This window comes from Nicotiana tabacum, chromosome 13, assembly GCF_000715075.1.
Source record: "Nicotiana tabacum cultivar K326 chromosome 13, ASM71507v2, whole genome shotgun sequence".
Classification (NCBI taxonomy): domain Eukaryota; kingdom Viridiplantae; phylum Streptophyta; class Magnoliopsida; order Solanales; family Solanaceae; genus Nicotiana; species Nicotiana tabacum.
In genome coordinates, this window is record NC_134092.1 from 14,161,657 (window position 1) to 14,182,420 (window position 20,764).

At 37.8% G+C, this 20,764-nt stretch overlaps 1 protein-coding gene across 1 annotated transcript; it reads left to right on the top strand.

The window, feature by feature from the left end:
- The first annotated feature begins 1,156 nt into the window (after positions 1-1,156).
- LOC142167987 (putative mitochondrial protein AtMg00710) lies at positions 1,157-1,561 on the top strand. Its single transcript, XM_075228630.1, has one exon. It carries the CDS (start codon positions 1,157-1,159, stop codon positions 1,559-1,561), a length of 405 nt encoding a protein of 134 aa, XP_075084731.1.
- Positions 1,562-20,764: the final 19,203 nt, after the last annotated feature.

Consider the following 20,764-nt stretch of genomic DNA (forward strand, 5'->3'; position numbering starts at 1 on the left):
AACCGCAAATCAAAGTCTAGATCAAGAAAGCAAAACTGTTATGAGTGTGGGGAGTAAGGTCACTACAAGAGAGATTGTCCTAAAGTGAAGGATAAAAGATGGAAGCAGAAAATAGATAATTCGGCAAATATTGTTGACACTGGCAATAATTTTGATAATAGTGACTATGTAGGGGAAGTCTGTGCTGTGAGTTCTAGTCATGGGCAGAATTCTTGGGTTCTTGATTCTGGTGCTACTTCCCACATGTGTCCACATAAGAATTGGTTTGCAACTTACAAGTAAATGAGTGGGACTGTCTATATGGGAGATGATAATCCATTACCAGTAAAGGGGATTGGTAACATCAAATTGAGAATGTTCGATGGAATTATCAGAAACATTGAGTGTTGGTATGTTCCTCGGATAAAGAGAAATTTGATTTCTCTTTCAACTTTGGATGATCAAGGATATAAATTTCACTCCGAGAATGGAATACTTAAAGTATGTAAAGTCTCCATGGTACTCATGAAGGGTAAACTGCATTCTAAATTGTATCATCTTCAGGCCAGTGTAGTTAAAGGGGAAACTGATGTAGCTTTTGAAAAAAGTGATCTGAATTAGTCTCAGTTATGGCACTTGCGACTTGGACAGTTATGGCACTTGCGACTTGGTCATATGAGTGATAAGAGATTGTCTTCGTTGAGTAAGCAAAATTTGCTGAATGGGTACAAAAATCAAGTTTTGAATTTATGTGAGCATTATGTGTTTGGTAAACAAATAAGGGTAAAGTTCATCAAGAAAGCCGAGCACAAGACCAGAGACAAGTTAGATTATATACATACAGACTTGTGGGGTCCAAACAGAGTTCCCTACAAGAATAGTGCCAGGTATTTAAGGACTTTGATTGATGATTACTCAAGGATGGTGGGGGTGTATTTTCTGAAAACAAAAGATGAGTCATTTCCGACATTTGTTAAATGGAAGACGATAGTTGAGAGGCAGACGGAAAGAAAAGTTAAGCGTCTTCGAACTGACAAAGGGTTAGAAATTTGCAATTTTGAGTTCGATAATTTATGCAGTAGAGAGGGCATAGTGAGACACCACACTTGTGTCGGAACACCACAACAAAATGGTATTGCAGAACATGAATAGAACGCTTTGTGATAGGGCACAAAACATGCTTTCACACTCATGTGTTAGCAAGGATTTTTGGGCTGAAGCAATCAATACAGCTTATTATTTGGTCATCAGATCTCCATCCACATCTATTGAGTTCAAAACTCCTTTTGAGGTATGGTCCGGTTCGCCTGCTGATTATTCAAATTTAAGGATATTTGGTTGTCCTGCTTATGCTCATGTGAGGGATGGAAAACTTGAGCCGAGGGCAAAGAAGTGCATATTTCTAAGGTATGCAACTGGAGTGAAAGGTTATAGGTTGTGGTGCACAGATCAAAAAACTCCAGGGCTAATTATCAGTAGGGATGTGACATTTAATGAATCTGCCTCACTGGACAGTCAGAAGGAGAAGGCAATAGCAAAAACAGATCATGGTGTCATTGACCGCATAAAGCTAGAAATTTAATCTCCACTAGCTCGGCCTAGTAGTTCTAAAGTAGAGAAATTGAATCTCCACTTGATCAAGATGATAATGTTGATGCACCTGCGTAACAACAACCATATAGCATTGCAACCATTTAGTCAAAGACTTACCAAAACTAGTCAAGCACGTATAAAAATTGAAAAATCAAATAAATAAGGTTCTTTTTCTCAAAGAATCACATGCAAAAATCTCCTTCCATATTTTTAAGCGTGATTAGCAACATTAGATGCAAGACGGAAAGGAAATTTCATGGATGAGGTAGCAAATAAAGTGATAAAATATAAAATAAAATAAAATATTCCAAAAATCTAAGTAAAAAAGGAACTTTTTCAATGGGTATAGTTAAAATCCATTGAAAACATATAGATAAGTCAATATACAAAATTTGAGGAAGATTGGAGGTGATTTGGAATGGTTTTGTATGAAAATACATAATTAAATCGAGTTCAAAAATTTTTTCTGCGACACATGTATCAAACATGTATCACGCATGTATCTCACACACAAGTATACATGTGATATATAATTGATACAAATATAATACATATGTGATACATAAATGATACACAGTGTGATACACATAGCATTTTTTTTCATGTTCAGTTTTTACTTCGAATTTTCAATTCAAACCACCTCAAAATTTCACCAAATCGACCCAAAACTGAGATTCAAGCTCCTTAAGATGTACCCAATCTATTCTAAGAACACCACTCAAAAGAAAGTAAAAATTTGACTTTCTTTTGCTACAAATAGCTAATTGGCTAATATTAGTAATATTTGGCTAATATTAGTAATATTTTATGAATTGGCCAATTTTTGTAATGAGCTACTTATAAATGGACATAACTGGTAATTTCCCTTTTATATTTTCCGCAAACAAAGACTAAATTTTTACGAACTAAATAACATTTAGGGCCCATTTGAAATTCTCGATCTTGGAACAAACCCAAATTTCTTCAACCGGGTGGGATTTAAAAAAGAAGAAGAATTAACCTAAATAGCAGCACACTCAACCGTCTAAGCTAGAAATAATCTAGCATATGTATAATATATAGAGTATATATCATACGTGTATAATTTATATATCGACTTCTGACCGTCTATTGCAGCCAGTGCTGACTTCTTCCCCAAATCCAAATATTGCTTTAATGGTTAATTAAAAAAATAAACGAAATATTTGGTGAAATACACTTATATTATATTCTATAACTGCCCTCTCTATTATCTCCTGCAAATTGGAGCCAGATATGGATCAATAAAAGTTTCTTTTCATTTTTAGTTTAATCCTGAGGAATGTCCTCAAATTTGTTTTGAGCAATGTTTAATTAGTTAGAGGAAAATACTCCTACTACTCTCTCTATATCCTCTTCTTTTTCAAATTTACTTTTCTGTATTTTTAAATAAAACACTGTTAAGTTTTTAACTTTCTGTTAGTCTAAAGGACTAAAATCACACGGTTAGATTAATTAAAGGTTTAATTTGCTTCAAATAATACAGGGATCAATACGAGAGTATTGCAATAATTTAGGGACTAAAAATGCTGTTTTTTAAGAAAATAAAGGCAGTGAACCAGTGAATACGATTTCTAAATCCCAAAATCGGACGCCGTAATATTTTGACAAGAAAAGGCGCAACCAATGAATGATGTACGAATGTCACAGCAAACCAAATCACATTTAACAAATGCTAATTTTTGTAGTTTTGTTTTCCACTTAATTTATTCTCCCATCTATACTTTTTTGTATCTATTTTATTTGGATTAGATTTGTAGTGCCAATCCAACACAAATCCTTTTTTAAAAATATTTTTTATTATTGTTAATTGAAATTTCTTTTTTTTTTTACAATATTCAATATTTTTATTGACAATAGTGTAACGAACAAATATAATTCATTGTGATAAATGAAGCGGATCTATTTAGTTTTATTTTATGTTTTAAATTAATTCGAAAATGTGAATGTGGGAGATTTCTTCCTTCAATGGTTTTTGGTTATCTTGTCTAATCTCTTTATTTATTTTTCTTCGGATTGGGTCTACACAATTTTTTCGATATTTTCTTCGGGTTGCTAACTCAACGATAGAGTACTCGACTTTTAAGTGCGGCTAGTCTCTTTACACATATGAATGAAGTGAGGGATACGTCCATACTCTCGGTAAAGTTTAAAAGACCACGACTGATCCTGAAAGAGAATGAATGGTAAAAATAGCATGTCGTATCAACGGAAAGTTTTGAGAATATTTTATTATTCCTAGATGGGTATAAAACCGTGTTAGGATTCTTGGAATGGAACAAAATAAAGTTGGGTTGAATGAATAAATGGATAGGGTTGCGGATTCAATAGAATAACCCGGTTGAAGCGTAATGATCATACGTCTGTAATGCATTGTATGTCCCATAATAGGTCTCATTCTTCTACTCTTACCCGGAAGTCGACAACTATTCATAGCTATTACCTTGACACCAAAGAAGAGTGAGAGCCAAAAAGGATCTTTTATGTATAATCCTGCATAATCTCGAATGTTATCAGTTCCGGTACGTAATAAGATGTATAAGAAGAAATTAATAAATGCGATGTATAAAGAGGAATTAGAAAATGCACTTTATATATCGTATTTGGCAGGCGATTATAGGCGTATTCTATGTTAATTCCGAATGCGATTATAAATGAATTAAAGAATGCATTTTATAACTCATAATTCTCAAATACGTTTTAAAATCCGACTTCATATAGTAATTTCATGTTTTTCCATCATCAAAATATTCCAACTTTTTATGCAATGGCCTGACCTATTCAAATTACACAGAGTTGACTTATCTATATTATAGCAAGTACAAGGTTATAGGTGAGAGAGGGTTCTTCTTCATTACATCTCGCTTCACGGCTGAGTTTTCCCATATTTTATAAGTTTAGGAAAGCAGAGAAAACTTTTAATTTATAAGTCATAATAACTATCAGTTTAAAATATGTAAAAGGCATATAAAAATATTGCGGTCAAAGAACAACTTTCAAAATTCGAAATAAATCATTCTTTTTGCGATGGAGTAGTATTACTTTGTATTCTACATCACCATCTAAGGAATAAGGATAATCTATTTTTCATCACAAGTGCATAAACAAGCTCAACAACAAGTGTTGATACTAAAGCACAAGTAGCCATGAAACAATAAATAATTTTCTCAAGTTGGTAATAGTATCTAATGTTTTTGCCCGCCATTCAAGTAGTAGTTTCAAACATAATACCAATAGTAATCTATTTATGCTGTTTTGTAGTCTTTCTCACTTTTACAGTTGGCCTCTTCAGTTCCTGTTAACATAACACAAAGCTAGCGTTTGGACTTAGATTGAATTGAAACTTGAAAAAAGAGTTTTTGAAATTGTGTTGAAAAATAATTTTTGAAAGTTAAAGTTGTGTTTGGACATGCATTTTATTTGAAAAAAAATTGAAGTTTAGTGAGTAAAAAAAAAACAAAGTTCACACAAAAACTGCCCTAAACCAGTTTATATTAGTGCAAGGATAATTATAGTATAAGCATGCAAACTGGTGAAAATATAAGATATTTAATTTAATAAATGATCAGCTCCTGTAAAAAAAAATAAGGATAATGAAAGGGTATTGGTGATAAAATATTAGTAATTAATTCAAAATAAAGGCAATAAGTGAAAATAGTAGGTTGTGCTTAATTTTATTTTATTAACAAACGAGAAGCACAAAAGCCAATATAAATTGTTGAATCGGAGTTTAAAGTGACAAACGTATATTACTGACATCACAAGTGACGAACCAAGTATAAAGAGCTTAAACAGAGTTTTCCTGTTGTAAGTAAAAATAACTAAAGAAATACACTAATCAAAACCATTTTCAACGAGCCTACTTTCTATTGGATGTAAGGCAACAACACAAGAAAAGGACCTTTTAAAAATGGACACAATAATAATTCATGTAATTTGGATTTGTGACTTTATAAACTTTTGGTGATTTGACGTTATATCCAATTATATTGACGTATGTTAATTTTTCACCTATAGGAAATTAGTACAGAAATTTCACAGTTGACTTTCTTATAATTTTATGTGACACAACCTGTAGCTCACATAAAATATTAACCGATTTGATATGAGAAACTTTTTTCTTGTATGGCCAAGAAAGATGAGCTTGAGCTAACCTAAACCTAATTACAGAAATATATTAAAAATAACCAATTTCTACACATTAGGTGCTATTTTTCAGCCCATCGATACGGAACCTGCCCCCACCCCTATCAAAAAAAAAAAGAAAACAAGAAGACAAAAGAATTTATAAAGAAAGAGAATATATAGCTGAGTCTCGGAAAAATTTATTGACACGTAATATTTACGCCAAACTAATAAATATATTGTATGTGTTTTTAATGTACACTTTTATTATTTAACCATAGTTAATTAGTTTATACCGTAGCCTCAAATCATTTTAATCATGATAAATGAGACTGACCTGATATAAACACCAAATATGAGTAAGCTTTTTCCATTTAATTATCTCCCTCTTTAGTCTTTACCTACCCAATTTCAAAACATAACGTAGTCAGTCCAAATATATTAAGGGGGAATGTGCATTTGCTTGAAAAGTCTAGTGCTATAAATGCATAAGCTTTGACATTGCTCTTTTTATTGATTTCCTCCATTAGTTATATTGAATCTATCTTTTCACTAGCAAAATCGCTAAGAGGTTGAAGTATGAATCTAAAACCTAAAAGGCTACAAAGGGCAAAATCTAACTTGTAAAAATTTAGAGCCCGTTTGGATTAGCTGATTGTAAATAGTTGATAAACTTGTAGTGCTGAAGAGTTTTTTTAAGTGCTGAAATTAATTTTTAAAATAAGCATTTACGTGTTTGGATAGAAGTGCTGAAACTGATAATAAACAGTTGATGTGTTTGATTAAAAAGTGCTGATAAGCTATTCTTTTGTTAAAATGATTAAAATATCCTTGAATTTTTTTCAAAAGATTATAAATTAAAAAAAATTTTGTAAAGAAAAAAATTAATAACGAATATGGAATGAAGAGAAAGTCAAAAAATTTATTTTGGGAAAAGTATTTTGTGAATTAGAAAATATTATTAAGGATAAACTAGTAAAAGTGTTGGTCAAACTAAAAGTGCTTATAAGCTGAAAAGTCATAAGTTGAGGGTGACGAGCTTATGACTTATGGCTGATTTTAGCTTATAAGCACTTTAAGTATTTACCAAACGCGTAGATAAGCCAAAAGGTGCTTATAAGCCAGTTTGACCAGCTTTATAAGCTTAGCCAAACACCCTCTTATATCCCGTTATTTACACTAAATCAATAGAAGCATGATAAGTGTTTGCACATAGAGTTTTATCACTTAATTATGATTAATTAATTTAATTCATTAAATTATTTAACTATGATAAATTGAATTGGTTTAGTATAAACAGCGGATGCGGGGTAAGTTACCAATCTAACTTGTTAAGCCTAGTGTCTGCTGTCTGTTGGTGTCACGATTTTTTTTTTTTGAGTCTAAGTTTTAAGTATTGACGAGATTTAAAAGGTAGTTGTAGGTAATTCTAAATAATAAGAATTTATTGACAATTTATAATAAATGAATAGGTAATATGTTTTGTGAGCACCTAATTTTTTATCGTGCTTGAATATTTTTCGCTCTCATCTTTCCAGGCGTGTCCCCACTCAACTTTCCTTTGTCCCCCATACTTATCCCCCATGCTTGTCCCACATGCTTTGTCCCCCATGCTTGTCCCCTACACACAACCCCCCGCATATCCCCATTTTCTTTCTTCACGTGAAGGGAAAAAAAGATGACGAAGATATACCATCTTCTTCCCTCTATTAATTCCAGCAAGAGAGACATCTGCAAAAAAAAGGAGGAAAAAAACGGGAGAAGGAGAAAAACCTAACGGCCTTCCCCGAATTCCGCTTCTCTCCAATAACAAAAACCCTTAAACCCCAAAACCTGGTTGGACAGCTTCAGACTGATTCTCTCTTTTCCAACAGAGAAAACATCCGACCATCGTCTCCACCTCTCGTTGATTCTCACAAAAAGGTCTGACCCCTATCTCCCCTCACACTCGCCTCTCACCCATCGACACCAACACACACACGGTAACATATAGTAGAGATTGCTGGGCTCCATTTTCAAGTTTCGTAAGCTCCATTTTGGGCGAATTTTGTTGGTTTCGCTGCTGTCGAGGTAATTTTCCCCCGACGTTATATTTCTAGTCCATTTTGATGCCATAAAGCTATAAGAACGTCATGTTGTGAACTTGAATCAAAGACTATTGAATATATGTGGCTGAAATATGATTTGTATTACACTCTGTTTTGAATTTAATAAGATTTAATCATTTTGTCCCATATGCTTCGTATGTATACATCATATCTCTGTTTAAGCACGTTAAGAGTGGAAATATCATTAAGTTTAACTGTTATTGGTGTCCTTAACACTGAGAAAATGAAGGTTGGCCTCACTGCTCATTTCGATGAGCTTAATGCTTTGTCCTTTGTTTTTTTTGTTAACTACTGTGAGCATGCCTTTGTAATGTGATGATTGTGTTTGTTTTCTTTCCATTTTCGTTTTGGTTTGATGACATAAATTGGTGGAGCTCATATTTTGATAAAGAATTAAGACTTTAGGCACCCTCTCGATTCTTGAGATGAGTACTAACACTTTTGGGCTTTATTGCTTTTAATATTATAATAACTAATTATCATATGTTTTCTCCTGATGAGTTGGAGACATTAAGAAGCATTTCTTATTGGCTAAAGTAATATATTTTGTTATTTGTCTCTAGTAATATTGTTATTTTGGGGTATTCACTCAAAAGTGACTAACTTTATCGGGTTGGGTACTCCAAAAATTAGTTCTTGTTATTGAAGACGGTTTTCACAATAATATCTTGTCCATAATCCATGGCCTCACGCTCATCTCAAATTTTAGGAAATAAACATCTTATAAATATCCTAGTTTTGCTTTAGGAGCGATTAATAATAAATTATCGTGGCTATGAGTACGGTTTCCGTGACATGGTCACGATATGTAAATTCCAGTTCGGGTGTGTATTTCATCTGACACGACCACAATTTTAAATAATAATAAAAAATAAACATGTTGTAGATCATGGGTACGGTTTTCGTGATGCGGTTCACAATATGTACAAAAATAAAAGAGTGCGCGACATCGCGACTTTTTCAAACAAATTCCATAAATATTAAAAGTGGATAGATAAAATATAGAAATCAATAAATCACAGTTTATTCAAAATTAATTTAAGCCAAGTTGTAGTCAATAAAGTGACCGTGCTAGAACCACGAGAATCGGGGAATGCCTTACACCTTCTCCCCGGTCAATAGAATTCCTTATCCGGACTTTATTTTTGCAGACCAATAATAAAAAAGTCAAACCTTTCTTTGACTAGGGATTCAAATAAAAGGTGACTTGGAACACCAAAAATTAATTCCAAGTGGCGACTCTATATATAAAATAATCTCTACTCAAATTTGTCACTTTAATTGGAAAAGCTCTTTAACCCACAATCCAACACACATTATTTATCGTTTTGGGGGGCATAAAAGGGGTGTGACAGCTCTGGCGACTCTGCTGGGGACTTTCAAGAATTCAAACTTGTACATTGACTTTATTTGGCTTTATTAATTTATATATATATATATATTGTGATTTATTTGGGCCTAATGTGTTACTTGTCGAGTTTTTACCATTTTGATATTGTTGAACTGTACATATAAATTGTATCTTCTCTCGCATCCCTCTCAGTCTTCTGATAATTAGTTATATTGTGTTTACCTACCATCATCACAAATTTTTTGTCTTGAGATAAAGCTAGTTAGCTACCAGCTTCTGGTGAAGGATTTAGTCACACGTGTTTAGGCGGGAGAGCCGTCAGCTAGCCAGTGTTGTTCTACTACTGGTGACGCTTAACGCTCCTCGGCTCGGATTGTCCGCCCGGGTAAGCCAGGTCTAGATACCATCTCCTTTAGGATTTACAAACTTAGAAGAACAAGCCACAAGCAATGAATATCCCTAGTAGGTTACGCTTTATTTGCATCATGTGCATTTGACTTAGCAGCGCTCGACACAGAGGTCGAGTTCTGTTTTAGGACAGGATTTGTTGAGACCATTATGTCATGTTACGTGCTACTTGTTGCATTATTTGGGAGGCTTGCATGTCGACTGGCTTTAGCATATATCAGTTGAACGAAGAGAGAAAAAATGATGTGGTTTAGTGCATAGGGTTTTTAAAGATTAATTTTCATAAAAAAAAAAGAAAAAAAAAAGAACATAGTCAATTTTTACCGAACTACGCGGGTCTGATTCTCACCGGATGTGAGATACGCAGGCAAACTTCATCGGTTCCGGCCCTCAATTTTTAAAAATCCAAAAAGATATTTTCCTTTAATGGCTTCTTTAGAAATTTTTTTTTTGAGACCAAAAATCCAAAAATATTTTCTTCCTTTTTTTTTAAAAAAAAAAAAAAGGTATTTCACCCAAAATCCAAAAGAAAATATTTTCTTTCTTTTGAAATTTTTTTTAAAAAAATCTTTTTTCTTCTTTAGAAGTTTTCTTTCACCAATTCCAAAAAAAAAAAAACAAAAAACAAAAATCAAAAACAAAAATTGAAAATATTTTCTTTGCTAGGAGATTTTGTCGGATTAATTGTATATGAAAAAAAAGAGTTAGTTTATCTATTTTATTTCTCATTCACCGAACTACGCGGGTCTGATTCTTACCGGATGTGAGATACGTAGGCAAACCTCATCGGTTCCGGCCCCAATTTTCAAAAAAAAAATTAATAATTCCAAAAATATTTTTCTTTTCCTTAATTCCCTATTTACAATTCTTTCCTTAGAAAATAAAAAAAAAATACTAAATACAATTTATTTTTTTACTATATAGTCCCAAAGTTTAGCTTTTATTTATTTATTTATATTCTTTTATAGAGTCAAAACTCGAGAAATCGGAATTTATGTGTGTCAATAATATGTTTGATTAATGCCTAACCCCGTGTCTGGGTAGACAGGTATACCATGAGTGGGGAAAGAGATAAGTCTAAAAAGAGGCCCAGATTAGAAGGGATACCAAATTTTCTCATTATCGATCAGATACCACAGTTGTTGTGGGATTGGTGGAGAGACTTTAAGGAATATGAGCGAAACCAGATAAAGAAATACTTGGGACATTTGGTTCACATGATTACGATAAAGCCCAGGAGGGATGTGATTGAAGCTTTGATTCCGCACTAGGATCCTGAAAATAATGTGTTCCGTTTTACCGACTGTGAAATGACTCCGACTTTGGAGGAAATCGCCCATTTCCAAGGGTGGGGCCGCAATCTTCGCCGCCAAAGGCTCATAGTACCAAAAAATGTGAACGCGGGTAGGTTTCTGAATCTTTTGAACATAAATTACGGACAATATGAAGGTCTAGGAGGCAAATGGGTTAAGTTGGGCTTTTTGTTTCAGTTGTATGGCCTAGAATGCAATTTCGAAAGGAATGTGGGAAAATTAAAATCAAAGGAAGATAAGGAAACATGGAAGGTACATACAAGGTTTGCATTTATGGTCACTTTTTTGGGGCGTGTAGTCTTCCCGGAAAGAGAGGGACGCATTGACATCCGCTTGGCAGGTGTAGTTGAGGCTCTGACCTCAGAAGGGGGTGATTATACTTTGGTCCCTATGATTCTTTCTTGCATTTTTCGTGCTTTAACTAGATGTAAAATGGGCGCGCGAAACATTGATGGTTGCAACATTTTGTTACAGATATGGTTTTTGGAGCATTTCTATCGTCATCCTACGATCACTAATTTTAGTGAGCTATAGCCCAATCATACTTATGATCACCAGAAAAGAATTGACGAATGTGACTTACCAGAGGGGATTGGCGCCTGGAAAGAACTACTTCTTACTCTGTCTACCAAACGGATCACTTGGAACTACGATTGGTTCTCCTCTAAAGAGGTCATTTATGAGTCTGCATACCATTCTTATTTAGTACTCATAGGATTGGATGGTGTTCAGTCTTATGCTCCACTTCGGGTAATGCGCCAATTTGCATGACTACAGGAGGTGCCACCAACACGAGATATGAGCAAGTTCTGTTATGATTTTGGTAAAGATCAACCTCATGACGAAGAAGAAATTATGAAAATTTGGTATGCAAGTAAAGTCTCGGAGTTGAATGATATGGTAGAAGACTGAGATCATGGAGATGTGAGCCCTGAATATATTACCTGGTTTCATGACCCTTCGTCGCTTAGAGATAGGCCTGAAGGATCCAACAGGAGGAGAAATGATCAAAGAGCTATAGAAAGGTTAAAAGAGGAATTGGAGCATTCCCGGATGACCATATCTAAACAACAAACCCAACTGCATGCCGGAGTCGCTCAGATTCGTTTAAATATTGAGAAAGATTATCAATCGGCCTTACGGGGCATGGATAAAGATCTAAAGCATGCTAAAAATGAGGCGGCCCGCTTAGAAGAAGAATTGGCAAGCACTATTGGTTTAGTTAGAAGAGCTGAGGCAAATAACAATGTTGAAATGCATAAGCTGCAAGAAGACTTGAGTATCATTGAAGAGGATGCGCACCAGCAACAATTGGAGTTTGATCAGCAGAGAGAGCAGTTTGAAAGAGAAAGGGCCCATTGGATACGCTCAAAGGGTCAGTTTCTTGCACAATTGGAAGAAATAAAAAGGCATAAGGGAGGTCATCAACATGGAGATTTTGAGGTAGAGCGGCGTCAGTGAATGATTGAGAGAGCTATGCTAAACCGCCGTATTGAAGAATACGAGGGACGCGAGACAGAGATGGGTAACACCCTCAACACTACCCAGATATGGTTGCAGAATTGTCACGTGAATATGGGGCAAGCTAGAGAGCAAGTACTTCAATTGGCAGAGAAAGCAGCATATATTCATGACGATCATCGTCATCTAAACAATGAGAAAGTTGGTCAACAGGCACGTTCCCTCGTTCCACAATTGCCGGGAGTGTTTCAGAATTTGTACGAGATGTTGGGGGGAGAGTGGAGGCCAAGGGATGCAGACCATTGATGATATCAGTTTAAGAAAGAATGCCATTGAAGATTAAAGTTTTAGTGCAGTCAATTAGTTTTTAGTTTCACTTTTCATTTGTCATATTTTTAATTTTATATTTGTCGCATTTTCAGCCATATTTATGTCTTTAGAGTCAATTTTAATAATAAAAAAATTAAAAAAAAATCAAAATTGTTATTGTTTCCCCCTGAACTACGTAATGATCTGATTCATACGGCGACATGATACGTAGGCAACCCACAAAAGGTTCGATCAAAATATTTTTCAATGATTCTAAGATGAGGGATCAAAATGAGGCATGAGTAAAAAAAAAATGAGAAGAAAATAAGAGCTCAATAAGAAGCAACCTCATAAGCCGGAATGAAACATGAAGCCTCCAAAAGCATGCTAGAAATAGTGACAATGGTAGGAGCATGGCACATAATGTGTGATTCATATCTATAAAATGCTTAACCCTAACACGTTTGCTGTCTCTTACGTAGTAAGCTTAAGGTGGTTGGTTTGTGGTGAAACTGGCAACACACCATTACTTCACTAGATCTAAGGGAGCAGTAGTAATGGCCAATGATGATGAGATCGAGCTGATCACTGACGATTCCCAGGGTCAATCAGTTGAACAAGAGTCGGAGGAAATAAGAAAATTGAGATAGCAATTGTCTGATGTATATCAAGCTTGGGTGTCTGGTCAGCCTCCACCCCGTGGTCCCTCAGAGGGAACTTCCACCGTACCCCTGGCTACTCAACCACCGCTCCATACAATGAGCGACCACATCCTACCACCAGGGTGTGTGCCAAACTACAGCCTCCACATTGCTCCTGGTACCTCTAATGTGCGACCTCCAGTCGCACCGGTCAGGAACACTCCTCTAGTCGTGTCTGGCACACCGGCATACACAATCCCTCCTCCACCTCCTGTGACAAGGCCAATCAACGAGCCACCATCTCATGCTTATGATGGCCAATACTACTCTCCAAATATGGCTTTCAGGGTCTCGGCTCCATATAATCAGACTCCTCAGTACGAGTCACCAGTGGAAAATGAAAAGCCTGCCAAGACGGTTGAGCCGGATGAGATAGCCAGGAAAATGAAAAGTCTTGAACAGAACATAAAGAACATACAAGGACTAGGTTGTCAAAAAAGTGTTTCGTTCAGTGATCTATGCATGTTCCCTCATATCCATTTGCCACCAGGGTTCAAGACCCCAAAATTCGAGAAGTATGATGGACACGGCGACCCTATCGCCCATTTGAAAAGGTACTGCAACCAACTGAGGGGTGCAGGTGGAAAAGAAGAATTACTGATGGCTTATTTTGGGGAAAGTCTTGTGGGGGTAGCCTCCGAATGGTTCATTGACGAAGATATCTCTCACTGGCATGTCTGGGATGACATGGCCCTAGCCTTCGTCAAACAATTTCAATACAACATAGATATTGCGCCGGATTGCAATTCCCTGTCCAATATGAAGAAAAAGCCGACTGAAAGCTTTAGGGAGTATGCAATCAAGTGGAGGGAAAAAGCAGCTAGAGTTAAGCCACCCATGGATAACCACGAGTTGATCACTGTTTTTCTGGAGGCCCAAGAGCCTGATTACTTTCAGAACATGATGTCCGCAATGGGTAGACCTTTTGCGGAAGCGATCAAAATAGGAGAAATGGTCGAAAATGGCCTCAAGACTGGCAGAATTGTAAGTCAAGCTGCTCTCAAAGCCACCACCCAAGCTATCCAAAATGGGTCGGGAAGTTTGGCAAATAGAAAGAAGAGAGATGAAGGGTCCATGATGACTTCGGGATCCAGGGAAGTTCAAAGAGGGGCATCACACCCTTATGTGGAAGTTCAGCAGGGGCAATCCAGCTACCCTCAACATTACTATCCCCCGCCAATCCCTCAGTACTCCGTGGGACCGCCACAATATACAGTGTTTAATGCTCAATCATATGCTCGTCCTCCCAATCAACAAGGTACGGGCACCCTACAATGCTCGTCCTAGGCAGGATTATGGTCGAGAGCAGAGGCCGGTGGAAATATTTACTCCATTGGCTGAATCATACTCTAGTCTGTTCCAGAAGTTGAAACAGATGGGCGTGATTGGACCCATCGGTCCCCCAGCATATGCATCCTGATTCACATGGATTTCAAGCAAATGCTAGATGTGAATACCATTCAGGTGCTCCGGGGCATAGCATTAATGACTGTTGGACCCTGAAAAGAGCCATAGAAAGACTCATTGTTGAAAAATCGATTGTAGTCACGAATGGCGAGGACCCTTCTAATGTGACCAATAACCTGTTGCCAGTACACAATGATGTTCATTTTGTGGGAATGATTGGCCGAGATCATGAATACAAGCCGGTTGGTCGAGCAGAAATGACAGTGGTAACGATTCAAGAGGGAACTAAACTGGAAGTAAGTCCAAGCCTAGATGCACCGTTGATTGTGAAAGGTGCCCAGAGCTCAGAGAGGGCAACTTTATTTGTTCCAAAAATCTCGAGGTTGGAAGTTCTCTCCAATGTTCCAAACCCAAAGTTATACGTCCTTAGAGGTCACCCCATCACAAAGCAGAATCAGGGCGATACGACGGGTATAATAGAACCGATCATAATCAAGCCTGCCACACAACCCCGTGTAACAAATACGAAAACCATCCCTTGGAACTACAACAAAACTGTAGTAACCTACAAAGGCAAGGAAATCATAAAAGAAGTGGAGGAAACTAGAGGTTTGACTCGATCAGGGAGGTGTTACTCTCCAGAAGAGTTGAGGAAGGCTAAGCAAATTAGAGAAGGTCAAATGCCAATAAAGAAACCGGTCACTGAAGAAGAGGCGGAGGAGTTTTTGAAAAAGATGAAAGTTCAGGATTACTCAATCATTGACCAGCTGAGAAAGACTCCTGCCCAAATCTCTCTGTTATCTCTGCTCATACACTCAGGAGAGCATGCCCGTGTACTAATCAAAATCCTGAACGAGGCACATGTCTCAGAGAATACCACTGTGAATCAGTTAGAGAAGATGGCCAATAGATTTTTTGAGGTGAACAAAATTTCCTTTACTGATGATGAACTTCCTGAGGAGGGATCCGGTCACAATAGGGCTTTGCACTTGATTGTCAAATGTGAGGGGCATTATGTGAAGCGAGTCATGGTTGATGGAGGCTCGAGTGTAGATGTATGCCCCCTCTCTACCTTGCAAAGTATGAAGATCAATACAGACAGGATCCGACCCAGCAATGTTCGCATCCAGGCTTTTGATGGCTCAGCGAGAGATACCATTGGGGAGATCAACCTCACCATGACGATTGGGCCTGTTGATTTTGAAATTGTCTTCCAAGTAGTGGACATGGAAACTTCTTATAACTTTCTTCTTGGAAGGCCATGGATCCATACGGCCCGAGCTGTGCCATCCACCTTGCATCAGATGCTCAAATTCGAGCACGACATGCAAGAAATTATTGTTCACGGAGAAGACGAGTCATCCATTTATAAAGACCCGTTAATCCCATGTATTGAGGCCAAGGAAGGATGTGAGTCTATTGTCTATCAGGATTTCGAGGTGGTTGCTGTGAACCATGTTGAGGAAGGAAAACCCATTCTACATCCGCGTCTCTCTGCCACATCTGTAATGGTGGTTGCACTTATGATGAGACAAGGTTATGAGCCAGGAAAAGGTTTGGGGGCATCATTGCAAGGAATTTCAGAACCCATTTCTCCGTTCAGTAACAGAGGTACTTTTGGTTTAGGCTTCAGGCCAACACAAGCAGACGAAGACAAAGCCAAGCACCGCAAAAAGTATGGGTGGGTCTTGCAGCAACCTATCCCTTACATTTTCTGCACTTTTGTCAAGCCACGATTCAAACATGGTCAAAATTCATCGGCGCATGCAAACATTGATGAAATTTGCCATGGCCTCAGCCAAATGTTTTCTGGAGTGAATATGATCCAGGCGGGTGAAGGCACTAGTCGTGCCGATATGCAACTAGTTGGCCCAAAAACCATGCTCAATAACTGGGAAGCAACTCCTCTCCCCACAAGGAAGGAGTCTTGGTAGTTGACTTTTGCAGCTTCTTTCTTTTGTACTTTGGGTTACTTTCAGGGTTGTAATTCAAATATCTTAGTATGATTGTTTTATTTTGATGTTAACCCTTCTATCCTTTCAAATTCAATGAAATGGAGTTCAGTTTCGTATTAAATTTTGTATCTTTTCCTTTTCCTAGTTCCTGCCATTTTATTTCCATTTCTGTTTTGTTAATGCCGGCTTTAATAACATGACATGCATGCGGAATTCACGCCCAGATCTCAAAAAACTGTCTAATTTCGAAATAATACGTCAAAAGGTCGAATATGATGAACATAAGGTTTTTGATGAAATCAAAAGAGAGTTGGAACAATTTGAAAACAAGCCTAGGCCCAACCTCAATGAAACTAAGCCAATTAATATCGGAGGTCATGAAGAAGTGAGAGAAACAAAGATAAGCATTCACACTGAACAAAAAACCAGAGATACCTTGATTCAACTTTTATTTGAGTATAGAGATGTGTTTGCTTGGTCTTATGATGATATGCCGGGTTTAAGCACTGATTTAGTTATTCATAAGCTTCCTATGTATTCTGATTTTCCACCAGTCCAACAGAAGCAACGTAAATTTAAAACGGACATGAGTGATAAAATCAAAGAGGAAATAATGAAGCAATTGAGTGCCAATGTTGTCAGAGCCGTACGATACACCACCTGGGTGGCAAATGTTGTGCCCGTACCAAAGAAAGATGGAAAAACTAGAGTCTGTGTTGACTACAGAGACCTGAACAAAGCAAGTCCGAAGGATAATTTTCCTTTTCCGAACATCCATATTCTTGTAGATAATTGCACAAAGTATGAGATACAGTCGTTCGTGGATTGCTACGCTGGGTACCACCAGATTCTAATGGATGAGGGTGATGCAGAAAAAACCACTTTCACCACTCCGTGGGGTACCTATTGTTACAGGGTCATGCCATTCGGTTTAAAGAATGCAGGGGAAACTTACATGAGGGCCATGACCACCATTTTTCATGACATGATGCACAAAGAGATTGAAGTATATGTCGATGATGTCATCATAAAATCAAAGACACAGGCCGATCACGTGAATGATTTGAAAAAGTTCTTCGAACGACTTCGAAGGTATGACCTTAAGCTCAATCCAGCCAAATGTGCATTTGGAGTTCCATCTGGGAAACTCCTCGGTTTTATAGTCAGTCGGAGAGGCATCGAATTGGATCCATCTGAGATAAAGTCCATTCGAGATCTGCCACCCCCGAAGAACAAAAAGGAGGTCATGAGTTTGCTCGGAAGGTTGAACTACATCAGTAGGTTCACTGCTCAGCTTACAACCACGTGCAAGCCCATCTTTAAGTTGTTGAAAGGGATGCTGCAATCAAGTGGACAAACGATTGCCAAAATACTTTTGACAAGATCAAAGATTATCTATCAAAACCCCCTGTACCGGTCCCACCTGAACCTGGTAGGACTTTATTTTTATATCTATCGGTGATGGATAATTCCTTTGGATGCATTCTGGGGCAACATGATGCGACAGGCAAAAAGGAACAAGCGATATATTATTTGAGCAAGAAGTTCACCAATTATGAGGTTAAGTACACCCTTTTAGAAAGGACATGTTGTGCCTTGACTTGGGTCGCTCAGAAGTTGAGACATTATCTTTTGGCCTATACTACTTACCTCATATCCAGAATGGATCCTCTGAAGTATATCTTCCAAAAGCCAATGCCCACCGGCAGGCTCGTAAAATGGCAAATCCTGCTCACAGAGTTCGACATCATCTATGTCACTCGCACCGCGATGAAAGCACAGGCTCTGGACGATCATTTGGCAGAGAATCCAGTTGATGATGAGTACAAGCCACTTACCACATATTTCCCAGACGAAGAGGTCAACTCAATAGAGGAAGTAGTTCCATACGACAACCCTCTATGGAAAATGTATTTTGATGGAGCTGTCAATATCAAAGGAGTTGGGATCAGGGCAATCCTTATCTAACCTATTGGACAGTATTACCCCGCAACAGCCCGGCTTCGGTTCTTCTGTACCAATAATACGGCAGAATACGAAGCCTGTATTATGGGTTTGAAAATGGCCCTCGATCTGGATGTGCATGAACTATTGGTTATGGGAGATTCTGACTTGCTTATCCGGCAAGCCCAAGGTGAATGGGAGACTCGAGACATCAAGCTTATTCTATACAGACAATGTGTACAAGATTTGAGCAAAAGATTCAAATCCATTGAGTTCAGGTACATTCCCAGGTTTCACAACGAGCTAGCCGATGCTTTGGCTACTTTAGCCTCGATGCTCCCTTATCCAGGAAACACCCATATTGATCCACTAGAAATCCAAGTTCGGAATCAACACGGTTATTGCAATACAATTGAGACAGAACTAGATGGTGAACCATGGTATCATGACATAAAACGATTCCTGAAAATGAGAGAATACTCAGAGCACGCCAAGAGAGATCAAAAAAGATCTATAAGGAGGCTCGCTAGCGGTTTCTTCCTGAATGGGGAAATTTGTACAAAAGGACCCCAGATTTGAACTTGTTGAGATGCGTAGATGCCACAGAAGCTGAGCGGATCATGAGTGAAGTGCATTCGGGGGTATACGGACCTCACATGAATGGATATATTTTGGCGAAGAAGATTCTGCGGGCAGGGTATTATTGGCTTACATTAGAGCGAGATTTCTTCAGTTTTGTTCGCAAGTGTCACCAATGCCAGATTTATGGTGACCTGATTCACTCGCCACCTTCGGAGTTGCATCCCATGTCCTCTCCTTGGCCTTTCGTTGCATGGGGAATGGATGTTATTGGGCCAATTAAGCCAAAGGCTTCAAATGGGCATAGATTCATTTTGGTTGCCATTGATTACTTCACCAAGTGGGTGGAGGCCGTCACTTTCAGAGTAGTCACCAAGAAAGCTGTGGTAGACTTTGTTCATTCCAACATCATCTGCCGCTTTGGTATCCCAAATACCATTATCACTGACAATGCAGCCAATCTCAATAGTCATTTGATGAAGGAGGTATGCGAGCAATTTAAAATTATGCATCGCCATTCTGCCCCTTACCGGCCAAAAGCCAATGGAACCGTTGAAGCATCGAACAATAACATCAAGAAGATTCTTAGGAAAATGATCCAAGGTTCGAGACAATGTCATGAAAAGTTGCCTTTTGCTCTTTTGGGATACCGCACGACTGCTCGCACATCTGTTGGTGCAACTCCTTATTTGTTGGTATATGGGACGGAAGCTATAATACCGGTTGAAGTCGAAATTCCCTCTCTTCGGATCATTGTGGAGTCGGAGATTGAAGATATAGAATGGGTAAAGACCCGATTAGAACAACTAATGCTGATTGATGAAAAATGGCTAGCAGCAGTGTGCTTTGGCCAGTTATACCAGCAAAGAATGGCACCCGCTTACAGCAAGAAAGTGCGTCCAAGGCATTTCGAGGTAGGCCAACTCGTTCTGAAATGCGTTCTTCCACACCAAGTAGAAGCTAAAGGAAAGTTCGCCCCAAACTGGAAATGACCCTACATCATCAAGAAAGTGTTACCAAAAGGGGCCTTGCACTTGGTAGATGAAGAAGGACGGGTACCAGACATGACTATTAATGCAGATGCAGTCAAAAGATATTATGTCTAATATATACCCACTGTGGAGCTTTCATGCATGCTTTTCTTAGATCGAGATGACGAAGGCTACCATTGCTCGCTATTCCAAGCAAGTGTCACCCTTTTGTTACCCCTTTTAAGCTGTATTTTTCTTCCTTGTTTTCCATTTTTTTTTGGAACCTGTGTACTCAAAAAATAAATCTTTTAAGTAATTGAACTACGTACGACCTGATTCCGAAAGGATACGTAGGCAGCCTTACCCTGGGTTCGGTCCCATTACAATAAAAATCCATATTCCCAATACTCCAAAACTGGGGCAGAAGTTTGTTTTTATCTTACGGTTTTTTCCTGTAGAAACAGTTCCAAAAGTTGTAATTCAGTTCAAGGTTCCTTTTGCTTTTTTTTAAGTACTTCTGATCGATCTTTGAGAATACTTGA

Coding starts and splice junctions, on each gene's coding strand:
- LOC142167987 (XM_075228630.1), top strand. CDS start 1,157: ATGCTTTCACACTCATGTGTTAGCAAGGATTTTTGGGCTGAAGCAATC.